Genomic DNA, 15,490 nt, shown 5'->3' on the forward strand with positions numbered 1-15,490 from the left:
GGAGAGGCAACGGTACAGGAGGATAACTCTTTCCGAGGGGGCCAGCGCCGGGGGAAGCTAGCCGAATCGTTAAAAGTTATAAGTAAAGAGATTGGTACGTTGTTAATTTGAGAGCGTAGCCCGAGGGAGGGAACAAGAGGGCATCTTTCCAGAGTTTCTCCCTCTCCCTCGGGTCTCTATCTCCGTCCGGTCGAGCGACGCAGAACCCTCCAAGAATTCTCCCTCTCTCGCTCCGGAGGAGAGTCGCCATCCGTCTTCATCGGCCGACAGCGCGACGGGCGGCGTTTGCCTCGAATGCTCACCAAGGAGTTTTCTTCTTCTTCTTCTTCTTCGTCTTCCAACCGGCCCCCGCCTCCTCTTTGCTTCTCTTGCTGTGCATCCCTGCGCCCCCTCTTCTTTTTTCCCTCCCTCGTGCCACTCCGTGGTATCCTCGTTTTGCCCTCCTGCGCTCGTGTGGCAAGCGGCTAACCTAACCCTTTGAGATTATGCTCGAGCGGGCTAGTGTGAGGGCTCACGAACGCGCCGAGGGACCAGCTGGTTCTCTCTGTCCGTCCTCGCGTTCTTCTCCCTTTCCGTTGCTCCCTTGGCAAGCACAATTAATATTCTTGTACGGGATTCGTGTACCGCCACACCGAGCGCAGATCATGTCACGGATATCTGTAAGGTATCTATCATACGCGGAACTGAGCCTACGAGCCGGCCGGCCGAGCTTTTTCTTCGCCGGACAGGTATTTTTGTTTCGACCGAGGCCGCGGTAAAAACTTTCCCGCGTGCCGAGGCAGGTTGCCCGGCGTTCATTAAATATCCCGGATAGCGGGCCAAGCGTTCCTCGAGGAGGCGTACAGCGGCTAACGAAGCACTGGCGTCTTCTTCTCGGCGCTTCTTGGGTATTTCACTGGATCGGGGGATGTTGATGAATAAGAATCCCGGGGATTCGAGAAGATTTTATAAACGATTTCGTGGAAGAGTGGCGATCCCTTTTGTAACTTCCAGGACACGAATACGTTAGGATTCCCGGGACGTTGTTGCATAGCGCAAACTGCCGAAGGAGCTAATCCTTCAACGGTCGCCAATTTATTTCCTCCGCTGGCTCGCGAGACAAAGTATAGGTGTAGTTGTCGAAGTGGGTTCTAACGAGAAGCAAACTTTCCAGGAAGAGTACCGACATCTCGACAGTGTTGAAAAATAAATCCTACCTATAATGTACAACTCTGACGCGATAACGACATCATTGTTAATTTTAAATTGATCGCACGTTTACCCCTTCGGCGTATATACGCGAAATCTTGCCTGCGTTCCTACGAAACCGGTCACAGGTTTCGCGTTTATCGAGTAGAGGTCGAGTCGGATCAAGGTTCGCGACGTTGCATTCATCCTCCATGAGATCCCGACGCGTTCGTTAGATTTTCCACGTAGCCGGTTGCGTCGAAGCAACCTGTAACCTCGATTCGCACCACCTTCTACGATAACCATGCGCAAACGGCTGGGAACACGACGCTAACGAGTCGTTCGCTTTTCTATGTTTCAGAGAGGAAACGAGGACGACAAACGTATACCCGATACCAAACCTTGGAGCTGGAGAAGGAGTTCCACTTCAACCGATACCTGACCAGGCGGCGACGCATCGAGATCGCGCACGCGCTCTGCCTGACGGAACGGCAAATAAAAATCTGGTTCCAAAACAGACGGATGAAGTGGAAGAAGGAGAACAAGACGAAGGGCGAGCCAGGCTCGGGCGACGGCGACACCGAGATCTCGCCGCAGACGTCGCCGCAGGGTTGAAAGAACCCCGAGGAGTGGAACTTCCAAAGAGGTCTCATCTCTCTCAGGGTCGTTAATACCTTGTTTCCAGCACTACCTCCTCCCCCCACCCACACGCCAGACCTGCAACCCCCGATGACCTCCAAATATGACCCCCACCCCCACCTCCCGCAACCGCCCACCCAACCCACCTAAGCCCCCAAAAAACAGCAATGACGCTTATTTTGTCGTGTTAATCAAGTTGCTCGTACCAAAAAAAGGAGAAGAGAGAAGGGATAACGGATATAGGGGACGAACGAAGAACGAGAAACGTACGCGGCCGACAGACAGTGTGGAGATATGGAAGTGAAGACGTGAACGGGACGATGACAGAGGGACGAAAAGAAAGAGGGTGTGAGAGAGACAGAGGGAAGGGAATGCGAGATAAGCCGAGTGGAAGGACGAGAGACACGAGGGAATACGGAAAGCAGAGAGGAAACGGAACGGGACACACTGAACGAGTCGGATGAAGATTTATAGGGACGCGCGATCTTCTAATAACAATGTAGCGGAACGTCGAGGAAACCGAAGAAGAGGGATCGGATCGGAAGAAAACTGGATCACATGCTAATCAGAACCGCGTTAACCTCTATTACATTTAACCGAATGTAATTGTACTAAAGCCTATGATAATTATAATAATGATAGAGATAAAAAGGAAAAACGGGAGAGAAACGAATATACGTACTTTAATGTCGCGAGAGTCCGTGGGAATTGCGCGAATGCTTGGATCTATATAATTGTAAGTAGAGTACGAATGTGCCCGTGGAAACGTGTAAAGTGATATACATATAAATATATATATATATATTTATATATATATATAAAAATATATATACATACATGTATATGTACATATATGCATATACGTGTACGGGGATGTCGGCAACAGGTGTTCAAAAATTTATGGCCGATTCCACGTGCAAAAATAAGACGAAAATCAAGAATGGAGAAATTGCGAACAAAGCTCCGTGGCCGAGTAATTAATATTGCCAAAGATGCGCGAAAGAGGTGTCTGACAGGAAGGACTCATTCTACTGCGGCGCGCGGACATTGGCCAAATGCAACGTGCCACTTGCCTCGCCGTCGATGCAAGACCTTCAATCACTCGAGACTATCTACACATTTCTATCGATACTTTATACATTGATAGCTTGAATACATTCCAACGAAAAAACGTCACGCCATGCAGCGAGATGTTAATCTCCGTGCTTAAATTTACGCGAGACCATTCATACCTGACGAATTGAATTGTAACGTAGAGAGTAAACTTCTTTTTTTTACAAGTAAAAAGAATGTGTTCGTTTACGATTCGCCTACAGCCTACTACTGTCACCGTCCGTCACTGCGTCCGGCAGTAGAATGAGTCCTTCGGGTCAGACATATCTTTACCGTGCGTTCGTTAAGGAATTACTCGGACCCCAAGCATGAAACGCAACTTCTTTATTCTTGATTTTCGTCTTATTTCGACCCACAGAATGGTACCTTAAGGTTTCGAACACCTGTTGCCAAGCACACCCTGTATATAAAGAAAAGTATCGAGAATGATGCGCCACGATGACGAGAGAAAGGGTTGAGCGAATGTGTGCGTGTTGCGTATCGAGCGATTAGAGTGTTTGTTGGAAAATACCGCGCGAATATACCTTAGGAAAGCGTTTTATTATTTATTCTCTTACGTCGTACACGCGTAGTGTCGTAGAGCGGTTAGATAAATAGCGGAAGAAAGAGGACGGTCGCCCGTCGTGTCTCTGTTTAGCGAGTAGATGAACGGTTTAGTGTTCTTAGAGGATCGTTTAGATAGGTTTTTCTCTACAATACCGCGGTGGCTCAGCGAGGGTATTTAGGAATCGCGAACGTGCCAAGTGTGATCTTCGAATGTGTTTCTCCAGTGTCGGGAGGATTCGACGTGGAAAAAGTAAATATGAGAAAAACGAGAGGAAATTCCATGGAAACATCCGCGCGCACACACCTATTTAAAGCAAGACGAAAACTGAAGAGCGGAGGAGCTAAAACGAGGGACGAGGAAACGTCGTGGAACCAGTGAAGTATCAGTGTCTATCTGTGTGCTGTAATTGGTTAAATTCCAGTGATTTTTTGGTGATCGATCGATCGTATCCGTCGATGCCAGTATTTTTTGGCCAATCGCGAATCGCGACACGGGAATGTTTCCTGTAGTGCTAAAAGAATGAAAGAAACAGTGTTTAAGGGAGCGGAGGCCTCCGGCGGAGCAGAGTCGAACCGACTCGACATTTCTTCAACGGTGTCGTCGCAAGGTCAGTTCCATTAAAATTGATATTTACTTGTTCTTCGATGCGTGTATGCGTATACTCTACACGTTTTTTTTTTTTTTAATTGCCATTTTAGAATTCGTTTCGTAATTTTTTTTTTTCAATACTGCATACTGCTTGAAGAACATGTCGACGGAGACCTTAATTAAGAGATTCGAATCGTTAATTTATTCTCATCAGGCGTACAATTCGAAAATTACGGGTAACGCGTCGCCGCGTACTGTAATTACGCTTGCACGAACGTACCCATCGCGTTGGCGCCCGAGAGTATGGCCCCTGCTCGAAAGAAGGCGTTTTCAACGGTCGAGGAAATTTTCTTCGAGAATAATCGCGTCCCCTTCTCATAATTCTGTCATACTTTTAAAATATTCAAATTAGCCGTGGCTAGGATCATTGGTTTTCGATTTTAGTATTTAAATATTCGTGGGACATTTTTGCATACGTTACCGTTACTCGACTCGAAACATACTTTATAACCTGTTTACGATTTACCATCTTCTTGACGTCTGTCGACTTTATTGTAAACGCCCTTTTTTGAGATGGGCACACAAAATATTTCGAAACGGTGGTTTCAAAAACTCGCGTAACTGCATTGCGTTTTTATTTTCTCTTGTAAATATTCAAAAAAGATAAACGGAAAGAAGAAAAAAAAACGGTGACCTCGACGAAAGAGGGATCCTTGATACGACCAAAACTCGAGAGGTCCTCGAGAGCTGAAAATTTATCGCTGCTCCGCGCGACACGAGGCCAAGTTACCAAGTGATGTAATTCGTAGCGTATTTTCGGAATAGGATGCTTTCGGCATGAAACCGCTTGGCACCTTAATGGCGACTCTAGAGAGCAAAGCCGCCGACAGAAAACTCTATTTTGCCGTCTGGCCGCGAAATGATTCAGAGTACCTTCTCGCCCGCCTCGTGAAACTGGCGTCAGAACCCACCGTCAAAGAACGACGCGTAACTTTTTGGAAATGCACGTCCAGTTTCAGCGACTAGATATTTCAAAAGAATTAGAAAGTTCCTCTAAAAGACCGTGCTACGATTAGAGACGTTGGTCAGCACTCTGTTTGATTTCACCAACAGATTGAAATTAAAAATATTTTTAAAAAATGCATAAAGCTATTAAAGGGTTTCCTGACATTCAGTTTCACGGTACACGTTTCAATTTAACGAATGAAAATAATCCATTATCGAGTAGCCTGAAACAGAGCAGCAGGGTGAAACTATCCCTTTCCACTTGAATCGCTAGTCACATGTTCGGTGTAAACCGTGATTTTTTTCCCATTTGTTCGCCCGCCCGTCAAAACACGCCGAGCGGGCATCGAACGCGTTAAGCGTGCCAAGCAGTACCAAACACCATCTGTCGGCCCGATCACCGAAACTCGCGATCGACGACGCCGACGCCGACGCCGCGAACGATCCGGGTCCGACACGTCGGAGAACTCCGCCGCGGCGAATTCTTGTGCTGTGTTGTAAACTTAGATCGACATAATTTAGTTTATACCTTGTATACACGCAATTTACGATACCACGTAATAAACGATAATTAACGAAATACGTAATATGTATAGACGACGACGAAAAGACGGTATTTAAAAGATAAAACAAAAAAAAAAACGAAAAAAAAAATGTGGAAAAATATTAGAGCGAAACCGGCGATCTCGCGGATCTCTGTTAAGCGTGGATCACGGGCTCGAGGATCGTCGGGGAACGCCGCGACGTTCCCCGAACTTTTCCTTCGTCCCGAGGGAAAACAAAAAAAAAAGCGACCGAGGAAAAAAGAGGCGATACGTGACAGAGGTGGGCAGAATTTTATGCGAGTGATAATAATTACATTAAATTAGCAATATCGTTGTATTTGAAATGACATAAATTACACGAGTAACGGCGTATAAATGTACAAAACAGTGATTTATTCGCCATGTCCATTTCGTTCGGTTGTCAACTAATTTCTTCAACATGCAACAGATACAAATTTTCGTACTTTAAATCCTTATTGGCCGTGTTTATATAGACAATGATTCTGCTCATCCCTGATCCATGGAACTGATATACGTAATACATGGTCCAGCTCGCGCACGCGCATCGATTGAGCACCGACCGGCCTTTCTTTCTCGAGAGATTTATTTATGTATAACTTTTTGTCCTTGAGGAGCAACGAACTATGAAAAATGGAATATCTTCGACGATCGCTCGCTGTGTCTTGTGAGCGGCTCTCTTTTTCGGGGGGTGACGAGAGGGACGCCGAACCGTACATTTATGGTCAGGGGTCGCGATCCTAAATTGCTCGGGCAAATTGGCGCCAATTAAACTGGATAGCCCATCGTGGGGTCTCGTATCGTTGTCGGTATGGGTTTTCGTAAAAGTTTCAACGAAAGAGAAACACCGGCGATAAATGGATCTTTGGTTTTCATACTAAATTACTTCTGTGAATCCACTTTCCGCGATCGCTTTGCTCTGAAAAATTCTTCGTCGAAATATTATTATTTCATTTTAGACAACTTTTCACTCAGACGTTTTCACTGCTTTGTCGTTGCTTTCTCGTTCGTTCAGCCGATCAAACAATAAAGCGTAAGCGTGTTTTCGATCGTATATCAGCTCGATTAGCAAATTTCCTCTCCGTTTGTCGAGAAGCCAGGTCCCCAACACGTTGTATCGATTACGATTTATAACTCTCGCGATAAATCGATTAACCTCACACGATTCGGGCCCCCATTTTTGCGCGTTTCGCGGTAGGTAAGTGAGACACGCGTTAATTCTGGGTACATTAATCAGCGATAGCATCTATGTAGGCCAGGTAATGGCCGGCATTGAAGCGTAGGGTGCGGCTTTCGAGACAAAGGAAGTATTTATTGCCCTTGCGTCACGGTATCAACTGTTACGACACGATGGTCAACAGTGCAGGCGAAATTTCACGCATAAATGCCTGCCTGACAAACCGTTTTCTGCGACTTCTCGCGGTCCCTAGGTTCGCAACATTAATCCTCGAATGTTTTAGCCGATTGGCAAAGGTACGCTGCGTCGTTGTGTCTCAATCCGTAAGCTCACGGTTGGAAATCGACGATTGGAAACGCTCCTTCGAGGGTTCTTTATCTGCAGAAATGAAAAGATCGTTCGGTATCCATTTGTGAATTTATCGCCGATATTTCTCTCGCCGGGTATTTGACACGTGGACAAACCGAATTGTGCAATAATCGCGCGGCATACGTTCTACTCAATATTCCGTTTAGTCGATCGCTGATCCCTGACACGGAATCCAATCTTTTCGAAATTCTCTGAAATTTACGATTACAAATGACACAGTCGGGGATTCATTTGAAAATTGCGAGCGATCGTTTGAAAAGTAAATCACTTCCCAAACCTGATGGGCGAGTCGCGAAGAGACCATCACCAGGAGAGCGATCGTCGCGAGCGCCAGTTTTTAAGCTTGAAATGAAAATTTTTGTATCCATTGGATAGCAAAACTCCTACTTATATATAGAGTAAATATATATATATATAAAAATGCGTCGAAAATAAACGGGAAAAGAGCAGAATTCCTAGCGTTGACCGGAACGTGTAAAATGCAAATTATATATTTTATCTTTACTCTTATATAGTCGCGTAAAATTACCGATATACGTAATTTAAACGATGAAATAAAAAAAGAAAAAAAAGGAAGCAAGAGGAACGAAGCAAAGCGAGTGATTGTGTGTAAAGTTAAAGCGAAGAGGCAAAGAGGATTTTTGAGAGAGAAAGTAAGCGAGAAAGAGAAAGGAAGTAACGAGTAACAACAGTGTGTACGTACGAAGTGAGTCACTAAGCTAGCGCTTAATCGGTAAGGTTAACGTCTAAAGCCCTAAGTCTTAAGATGATAATTAAATAGGATTAAGGAAACGGGCATGTCGATTGCAGCGAGCGGGGGCGGTGGTCATGGATGCAGAAAATAAATGTCGAGTGATCGAAGAAAGAGAAAAAAACAAAAGAGTATTGGTTTGATCGCCGTTCTATGTACCATGGGCAATGCGCAATTAAGTAACTAGGCAATTCGTGGGGTTTGCGATTAGTGTACATAAATCGATGTGTCTATTTGGGGAGCTCGCAGACGCCACCTACGAGATTTAGAGCAGAGAACGGAAGAGGATTTAAAAAAAATGCTTGACAAGGATAAGCAGCTTTCGGCCCCTTATATTAATGTAGTTCCGCGTAATATTTATTGACGCCGCGTTGCGCGCAGCGAGGCGGACTTTTTCCTTCTGTTTTCATTAATTGTCCAATAAATATTTTTTACAACGTGAACCGAGTAGTCGGAGGTATTTATGTGCACACCAGAATCAACCTTCCAGCGTGATTACATAAATTGCAGCGAGTTCGTACTAATTTCAAAGAAGCCTGCACGCGGTGAACCTACGTCACCATCGTTTAAACGTGTCGTCGACTTGTCCGCTTCGATATCGAATGCGATTCCCTCGAACGTGTTACGGCACGTATGTCGTGCGAAGACCTCTTTACATTTTCGCCGAGTTTGGCGTACATGACTTTGTTCAAATTCAAAATCGCACGCAAACGACACGTAACGTTTTGCCAAATAATACATTTTCCGCGGGCAATTTTAAATTTGTCACCTAAAGCGTTTTCATTTCGCAATCGGATAACAAAGCCACGTCCTCGCACGCCCATGCGCCGAAGAGTTCCTGACTGCCTGTCGCTCTCCAGACAGGTGTCGCTAGTTTCGTATACCTTTCTAAGTTCCGTATATCTACACTAAATACGTAAAGAAAAGGGAAACGGTAGTCCATCGCCTCTCCACTTCAGGCAACGCGAAATCCATCGCTTCGTGTGCTGTTACTCGAACGCATTCATCATCCCGAACAACTCAACCAACTGTCTTTTTTACGATGCGAGTGAAAACGTGCGAGAAAACTGACTGACGAGCCGGTGAAACGAACTGCGAGTTCATGTCGGTATAATGGAAGAAAAGATTCGCTGTACCCGATAAAAACATCACGCGTAACGTGATATTCCTGAACTTCTCGCCAACGCAATCACCGAGTAACGTTTTCTATCGGCTTTATTTTTCGTATAGCGTCGCATCGCCTGAACGAGACGTACCCAAGACGCTACTCGAACCTTGGGCGTCGCGTCGAATCGTCCGATTCGTTGTACCATCCTGATGCATTTGTAAATACAAGTAATCGAAAACAGTAGCGCGTAATTGCTTTCCCGATCGCGGTCGAAACGGACACCGTTATCGATGCAAGAAAAATCCTTTCCAATTCGACAAAAGTTTCCTTTGAACGCGCGGTCTCGTCGATAGGGTTCCGCTCCGTGAAGACTGATAGACCCCTCCCTGGTAACACGTGACTAAAACAACGTATACACAATATTATAGTTAAAACTGTTCGTATTTCGCGAGGACGTTTAGAGAGAATTCGGTGTTTCCAGCCGTAAAACTTTTTACTTTGGAAGTCGCATCGTTGGACGAACAAGAGTACTTACCGGAGAATGCTATGCTTTACCTTGACACGTGGCGTCAAGGTCACGTGCCATAGACTACGTCGTTGGCTAGAGGGGCACTGTAAATAATTCCGAGTGAAAAAGAATGCCGGGCGCATACGACGACGTTCTTTTATCGGCGGGGCAATGCGAAGGGCGACGTCTAACGTCGCGGCGTCGAATCGCGAGCCGCGACCACTTGTATACGATACCGCGTAGGTAAAGTAGGTACCTGTTTAATAGACTAAAAAAATACAAAGTAACGCTAGCAGAGGACTAATTAATTACTATTTATTGATACGGTACTGTAACGATATACGAACACGACGAGGGAAATAGAGTAAAAGGATGACAATATTTATTAAAAGCCGCCACGTCGTCGTCACCCGATGCACTCCAGTGTGCGGCATACCTACGATTTGTTTCTATGAAACACACCCCCATTATATCGCAAATATTTGTATTATTTAGGCTAGAAGTTCCGAATTTGTATTAATAAAAATCGTACGCGAGTCTAGTCGTTCTATCAGTGTCTGTAGAGGAGCAACTGTCTACAAGTGGTTTTTTCGGTACTTGCGGACGCCGACGTTTCCAGATACACTTGTACAATCCGTCGAAGATGCAAGAGTTCTTGAAGTCTGAGGACCCCGGTGAAACGAAAAAAAAAAAGGTCAAAGGATTAGTTTCCTTCCCAATATCAGCCGCACACTCGAGTCTTCCGTGTTATACGGACGCATTGCTCCGTCCGAACCGGTGGAACATCCGTGTACATGTTATATTATACACTCACGCACGCGCATACACATACGTACACAACCACAAAGGTGCAGCAATACATGCTCAGCCACGAAAAGACCGGGTACAACGCGTAAGTTCGAAACGGTTACGCGATGCGGAGGTAATAAAAGAAAATGGAACATTAGTTACGGGGTGTGTGCCTACAGGCCGAAAAATATTGTGGGCCGCACCGCTTTACCGAGATATAAGTGGAAGAAAAGATATAAATAAATGAATATATATATATATATATATATATACACAAATTATATATATTTAAATATAAATATGAATGAATATAAATATAAATATAAATAGAAATACAAATATAAATATAAATGCAAATATAAATATAAATATGAATATAAATATAAATATAAATATAAATACAAATATAATAGTATTACGAATTACGATAAACGTATATAATTATTTTGTAGTGTTCCGCATTATGTAAACTAAATGTACACATGGAGGAAGAAAGAGAAAAAAAAAAAGTATGTCAGCGAAACACGATGTTTGATGATAACGCGGACGATGACGATGATTATGATGATGGCAGGGTGATGGTGATGACGAATAACGATAATAACGATACGATTGCAATGACGAACGATATGCACGCGGATGAGTTATGTATTATGAGTAACGACGACGACGATGACGATGAGAAACGATAATAGTATTATACGCTATCATGTCGACGAGTCTAAACCGTATTGTATTATATTATATAAGAGTCTGTCCATATTAATAATAATTATATTAATTATAATAGCTGTGTTTGAAAACGAGAAATAAATTGTGGTTGAATATGAAAACGAGAAACGAGTTGTCACACACGTGCTGCGGAAACCGAGTGCACGCTTCTCCTTCGTATTGCGTCTCCGCGTCGGGCCAAACTCTATCGATTCTGAACGCGAACACCGGGGATACGCGGCTGAAAACCGGTCACGTGGACCGGTCGGGGTCGTTCGACCTCGATTCGAGAGATCGATCGAGCCTCCACGGTGTTGCTTCTCCTCCTTCGATCGATTAATTAATTTGTCATTCGCAAGGACTCGTTGGGTTGTTCGTTTCGCCGTTAACCGTGCGCATCCTTCGCCATAAGTTTGGGACTGTTCGAACTGATAAACAACTGGAATTACGATTCACGAATAACAATCGTAGTTTTCCAATTTCCGCCATCTCCAAATTTCTTAACTCTCCTCAGAATAGCGTTCTACCCTGGAAAATCTTAGTCCTCAACTTATGGTTGATCGTGCACGTTGCTCCAGTTTGCGGTGCACCCCGTTCATTGCGAACGCGTATGCGAATGACATCGATCCGGACGATCAACGGTGTCTTTCGCGATTAAACGAAAATATCGCCAGGCGTACGCCACTGGGACCCTTCGAAAAGGTTGCCCGGTAACCCGAAGGTTGCATTTATACGAATTGTGGCGGAAGGAACCATTGTATAATCCAAGATGGCCTCCACCTCGGAGAGGATTATTATTGGCTAATACGAGGCAAGAGGCTCCGCCTTGGCTCACGGCTCGTGACAGGATGATTTATTGGGATTTCTGTCTGTTCGCCCCTGCGCTGCAACGAGCATACCGCGTGCCTAGCTTCTAGGCGGCCGGTATGCCTGGAACACTGGCGTTATTGGATTTCGACGTTTCGCCAAACTGCAGCTGCCAACGGTTTCTTCCCGGCCGGGATGTCTCCATTCTCCGTGTCCACGTGGAATTCCATGCGTCTCTTTGGCTGACCTAATTTCCGCTCCTATTTCACCCCTCGCTCGGAGCGAGCCGTGATTCCTTTGTTAGAAACTGGACGAGACCTCGAAGCGTTTCCTCCTTTCCGTCCTGTGGGATTTCGAGCTGCCAAGGGTTGGACTCTTTACAGGGAAATTCGTGTTCGTCTTTCATGGATGGATCGCCTAAACAATTTAGGGATGAGATAAGGGTCGTAGCTATCTGGGTTTGGAAGATCGTCTTAGATTCCTTAAATCAACAAGTTTAGCGACTGTTGAGTGTACCTAAAGTATCGGTAGTGTCTACGACGATCTTTCAAACAGAGTCCCAGGTATTTTTAGAAATAAAACGTATGCTTCAGTTTGGTTGGAACTATCGACTGGGATGTCTGCTGGATCAATTGACGTTGTGTCTGCCTCTTGAGGTCACTCACGGCCAAGGTCGTTCTGCCAGCGCAATTGGTTTTAATTAGTAGGATAGATCAGGGGTCTGCCAGTGATACGAAACTGTAGGACAACGGTGTCCTCTTTCTGACTCGATCTCCTACCGTGGATCGTTAAGCGTTGCTGAATACATTATTTACTCTAAGTACATCTAACCAGTCGGTTAATCTGCGATCTACTTAATTACAAGACGAAGCAATTCCGAGAAGGTAAGTAGAGTTTTGGATAAAAAATCTCAACGCAAAAGAGAAATCCCAAGCCAAGAGAAGTCCTAAACTCTGTCCTACCCAGTCCAGCCCATGCCTTCTCTTAAACCCATTCAAATGTTGGGACGATTATTTCATCCTCGGTCTCGATCAGCAGGCGGATCCGTAGTCGAGTAAGTATGAAGAGCAGCGACGGTTTAAAGCAACGAAACGTGTACGCTGACCTTTGCCAATTTCGTTGTTGCAGGTGCATCCAGGTTGCAAAGGCGGCCGACGAGGAGGAAGACGGTAAATGGAAAGGAAGAGAGAGAGCGAGACGAAGGGATGGAAGAGACGGCGGAGAGCTGGCAAGATAGAGGGGCTCGGCGGGAGGATGGCGGTCAGAATTTATGGCCGCTTTATCACTTTACCGGCCTTGCCGCGTCTCCGCGAGGAGGGCAGGATCTCACGATGAACTTTGGCACTCGAGACTCCGTTGCACTCGACGAACGGTGAGCCCTCTAACTTTCTTGTTTACCCGCGTTTCGCCGGAGAGAGATTACGCGTACACCTGTTTCCTCTTTCTCCTTTTTCCGAGCTTTCGACGCTGAACGAAACGCGGCCTGGGAATGGGAATTAGGTTGAATTAGGGATGGGAGGTGAAACAGAGTCGTCAACACCGTATTAAACTGGAACGCAACGCGATTCGAACGCATCGGTGTATCGCGAACATGGCAGAGGTGTCAAACAGATTTACAGAGTTCATTGATCAGCTGATTAGAGTCACGGTGGAGTATCTGTGCTACGTGTACTGGACCTCGATAGTTCAAGGGCTGTAGGTCAACAGACGACGGGATTAAATTGGCAATCCTTTAGAAATTTCATGGCTTGAGTTCAATATCAACTTCTGCCATCGGACCAGAAGTAAGAGTACGTCTTACGCAGAACAGCGTGATATATTTGATATATTTTGCAGTCATTCTTGTATCGACGTTGATAGACGCAGGAATTCAGGCTAAGGACGGAAGATCGCTTGATCGAAATCTCCGACCATCCGACAAGTGAAAAGTGCCAGGGAAGCGTCATCTGGCATGGCGTCTCGCGAAAGAAGAATCCGCGTTGGGTCTGGCAAAATTTACGCGACGCTGGCTGGTGTCGTGACGCGTACGACTGCATAACGCATAAAGTAACCCGCATTAACAGACCATAAATTCAATCCCCGCGGCACCGTTGTTATGTATGAGCGTCGTTAGTGTTAATAGAGTGTTAATTGCTCCTATACCGCTCTCGATTCTGTTCAGGTGACGGAGCCGCTGATGGTGGTAGAAGGCGAGACGAGGAGAGAGCGCGCGAGAGAGTCGGTGGCCATAGAGGATTCCCTATTGCGTGCTGTCCAGCTACTACTAGCGCCGTGCTTCTGCTGTTTTGCATAGGGAATACATCAATTTTCGGCGCTTCCCGCTCGTCTCTCTCCTATCTCCGTCTCGCTCTTCGCCACCCTTCTTCCTGCCCCTATCTTCGCCCTCCCCTCCCGTTCACCCGCGTGCTCATCGCTGGCCTAACTTCCGGCACGCACAACACCCGGCAACCCCCGCTGCCGTCGGTGCACGGCGCTTCGTGTAACCGTAATTCGCATCGAAGATAATTGATATCGCGGCGAGCTGGGGCACGATGATCGCGCCGCGCTTCCGTGACGCATGTCCCGCGATGATCGGTTTCGATTTGCTGCGCACGAGTGGCTACGCGCCGTAATCGAGACAATTGTCGCGGATTCGCGGTTGTTTAATGCCAAAACCTGTCCTCGTTTCGTTCCGATACTTGCCGTGACCGCCACCCTCGAGGGTGTCGGGGTAGCGCCGAAGTAAACGCACGTGAAACGTCAGTCTTCTGCAACATGGCGTAAGATGAATTGGCGCCGCAATGCCATCAATTAATCATTTTAACGTGCGCCGTCTAGCAGGTGTCTCGTAATCGCATTCTCGCGACGAAGTTCGTATGTTACGCGACGAAATCACGGGCGTCGAAATATTCGGAGTCGAAGCTTAAACCGAGGAGAACGTTGCACTTCGGTGGGATCATTCGGCACCGCTGTAGAGAAGCTAGAATACATAACGTAGAACGGGACATAAATCAATAATATCGCCGCCCCCTCTCCGTCCTTTCCTCCCCCTCGGCACCCCCGTCCGCACCGAGCCAGCGTCGCTCCTCTGCAAACCACCGACCGACGCCAGGCGTCTCTCTCGTAATCAATGTTCGCGTCTAAAGCGTCACAAACAATATATGACCTCCGGCGCTCGACGATTAATACATCCTGTCGCGTGCGTGTAAAAGTATTTCCACGACTTAATTAACAAATCAATCGGCGTTTCGAGTAGACTCAGAGAGCGACACGAGAAATTATTCAAAATTATTGGAAGCACTTTGTGTTTATACGTGGCCATTGTGGAAACTCTGGTTGGAGGGGAGGAATAGTGTTAGGGGTGTCTTCGGAGGGACGCTGCTAGGTGTCTTTGGTAATCGACTCGATGGAATTGTTAGTTAAGATTGATCAGTTGTGTAGGGATGATCGCAGGAACCGGGATCGGTGATGTATCCTTTTCAAAGGATGGAAAACTACTTTGGAAGGATGATGGATGTTGGTAAACTTTGGTTCGATGAGCACGGTCCACGCTTCATTTGTTTCCGAGTTATAAGACGATCTAGGTCAGCGTTTCTCAAACTTCACCTTCCCATGAACGTACTGCCACCGTAACCTATAAAGTGCCAATGTAAAAGGTTTTACTGCAAC

General features: G+C 46.0%; 1 protein-coding gene across 9 annotated transcripts in view; it reads left to right on the top strand.

The window, feature by feature from the left end:
- The window catches only part of LOC128872459 (homeotic protein antennapedia), a 301,598-nt gene extending 290,258 nt beyond the window's left edge, over positions 1-11,340 (top strand). For all 9 annotated transcript variants that reach the window (XM_054115155.1, XM_054115156.1, XM_054115159.1 and 6 more), the window contains one exon: positions 1,529-11,340. In XM_054115155.1, coding sequence (XP_053971130.1) covers positions 1,529-1,782 — 254 coding nt within the window. In that variant the 3' untranslated portion in view covers positions 1,783-11,340. The remainder of the gene's footprint in view (positions 1-1,528) is intronic.
- Positions 11,341-15,490: the final 4,150 nt, after the last annotated feature.

Source organism: Hylaeus volcanicus, chromosome 2 (assembly GCF_026283585.1).
Source record: "Hylaeus volcanicus isolate JK05 chromosome 2, UHH_iyHylVolc1.0_haploid, whole genome shotgun sequence".
NCBI classification, from domain to species: Eukaryota; Metazoa; Arthropoda; class Insecta; order Hymenoptera; family Colletidae; genus Hylaeus; species Hylaeus volcanicus.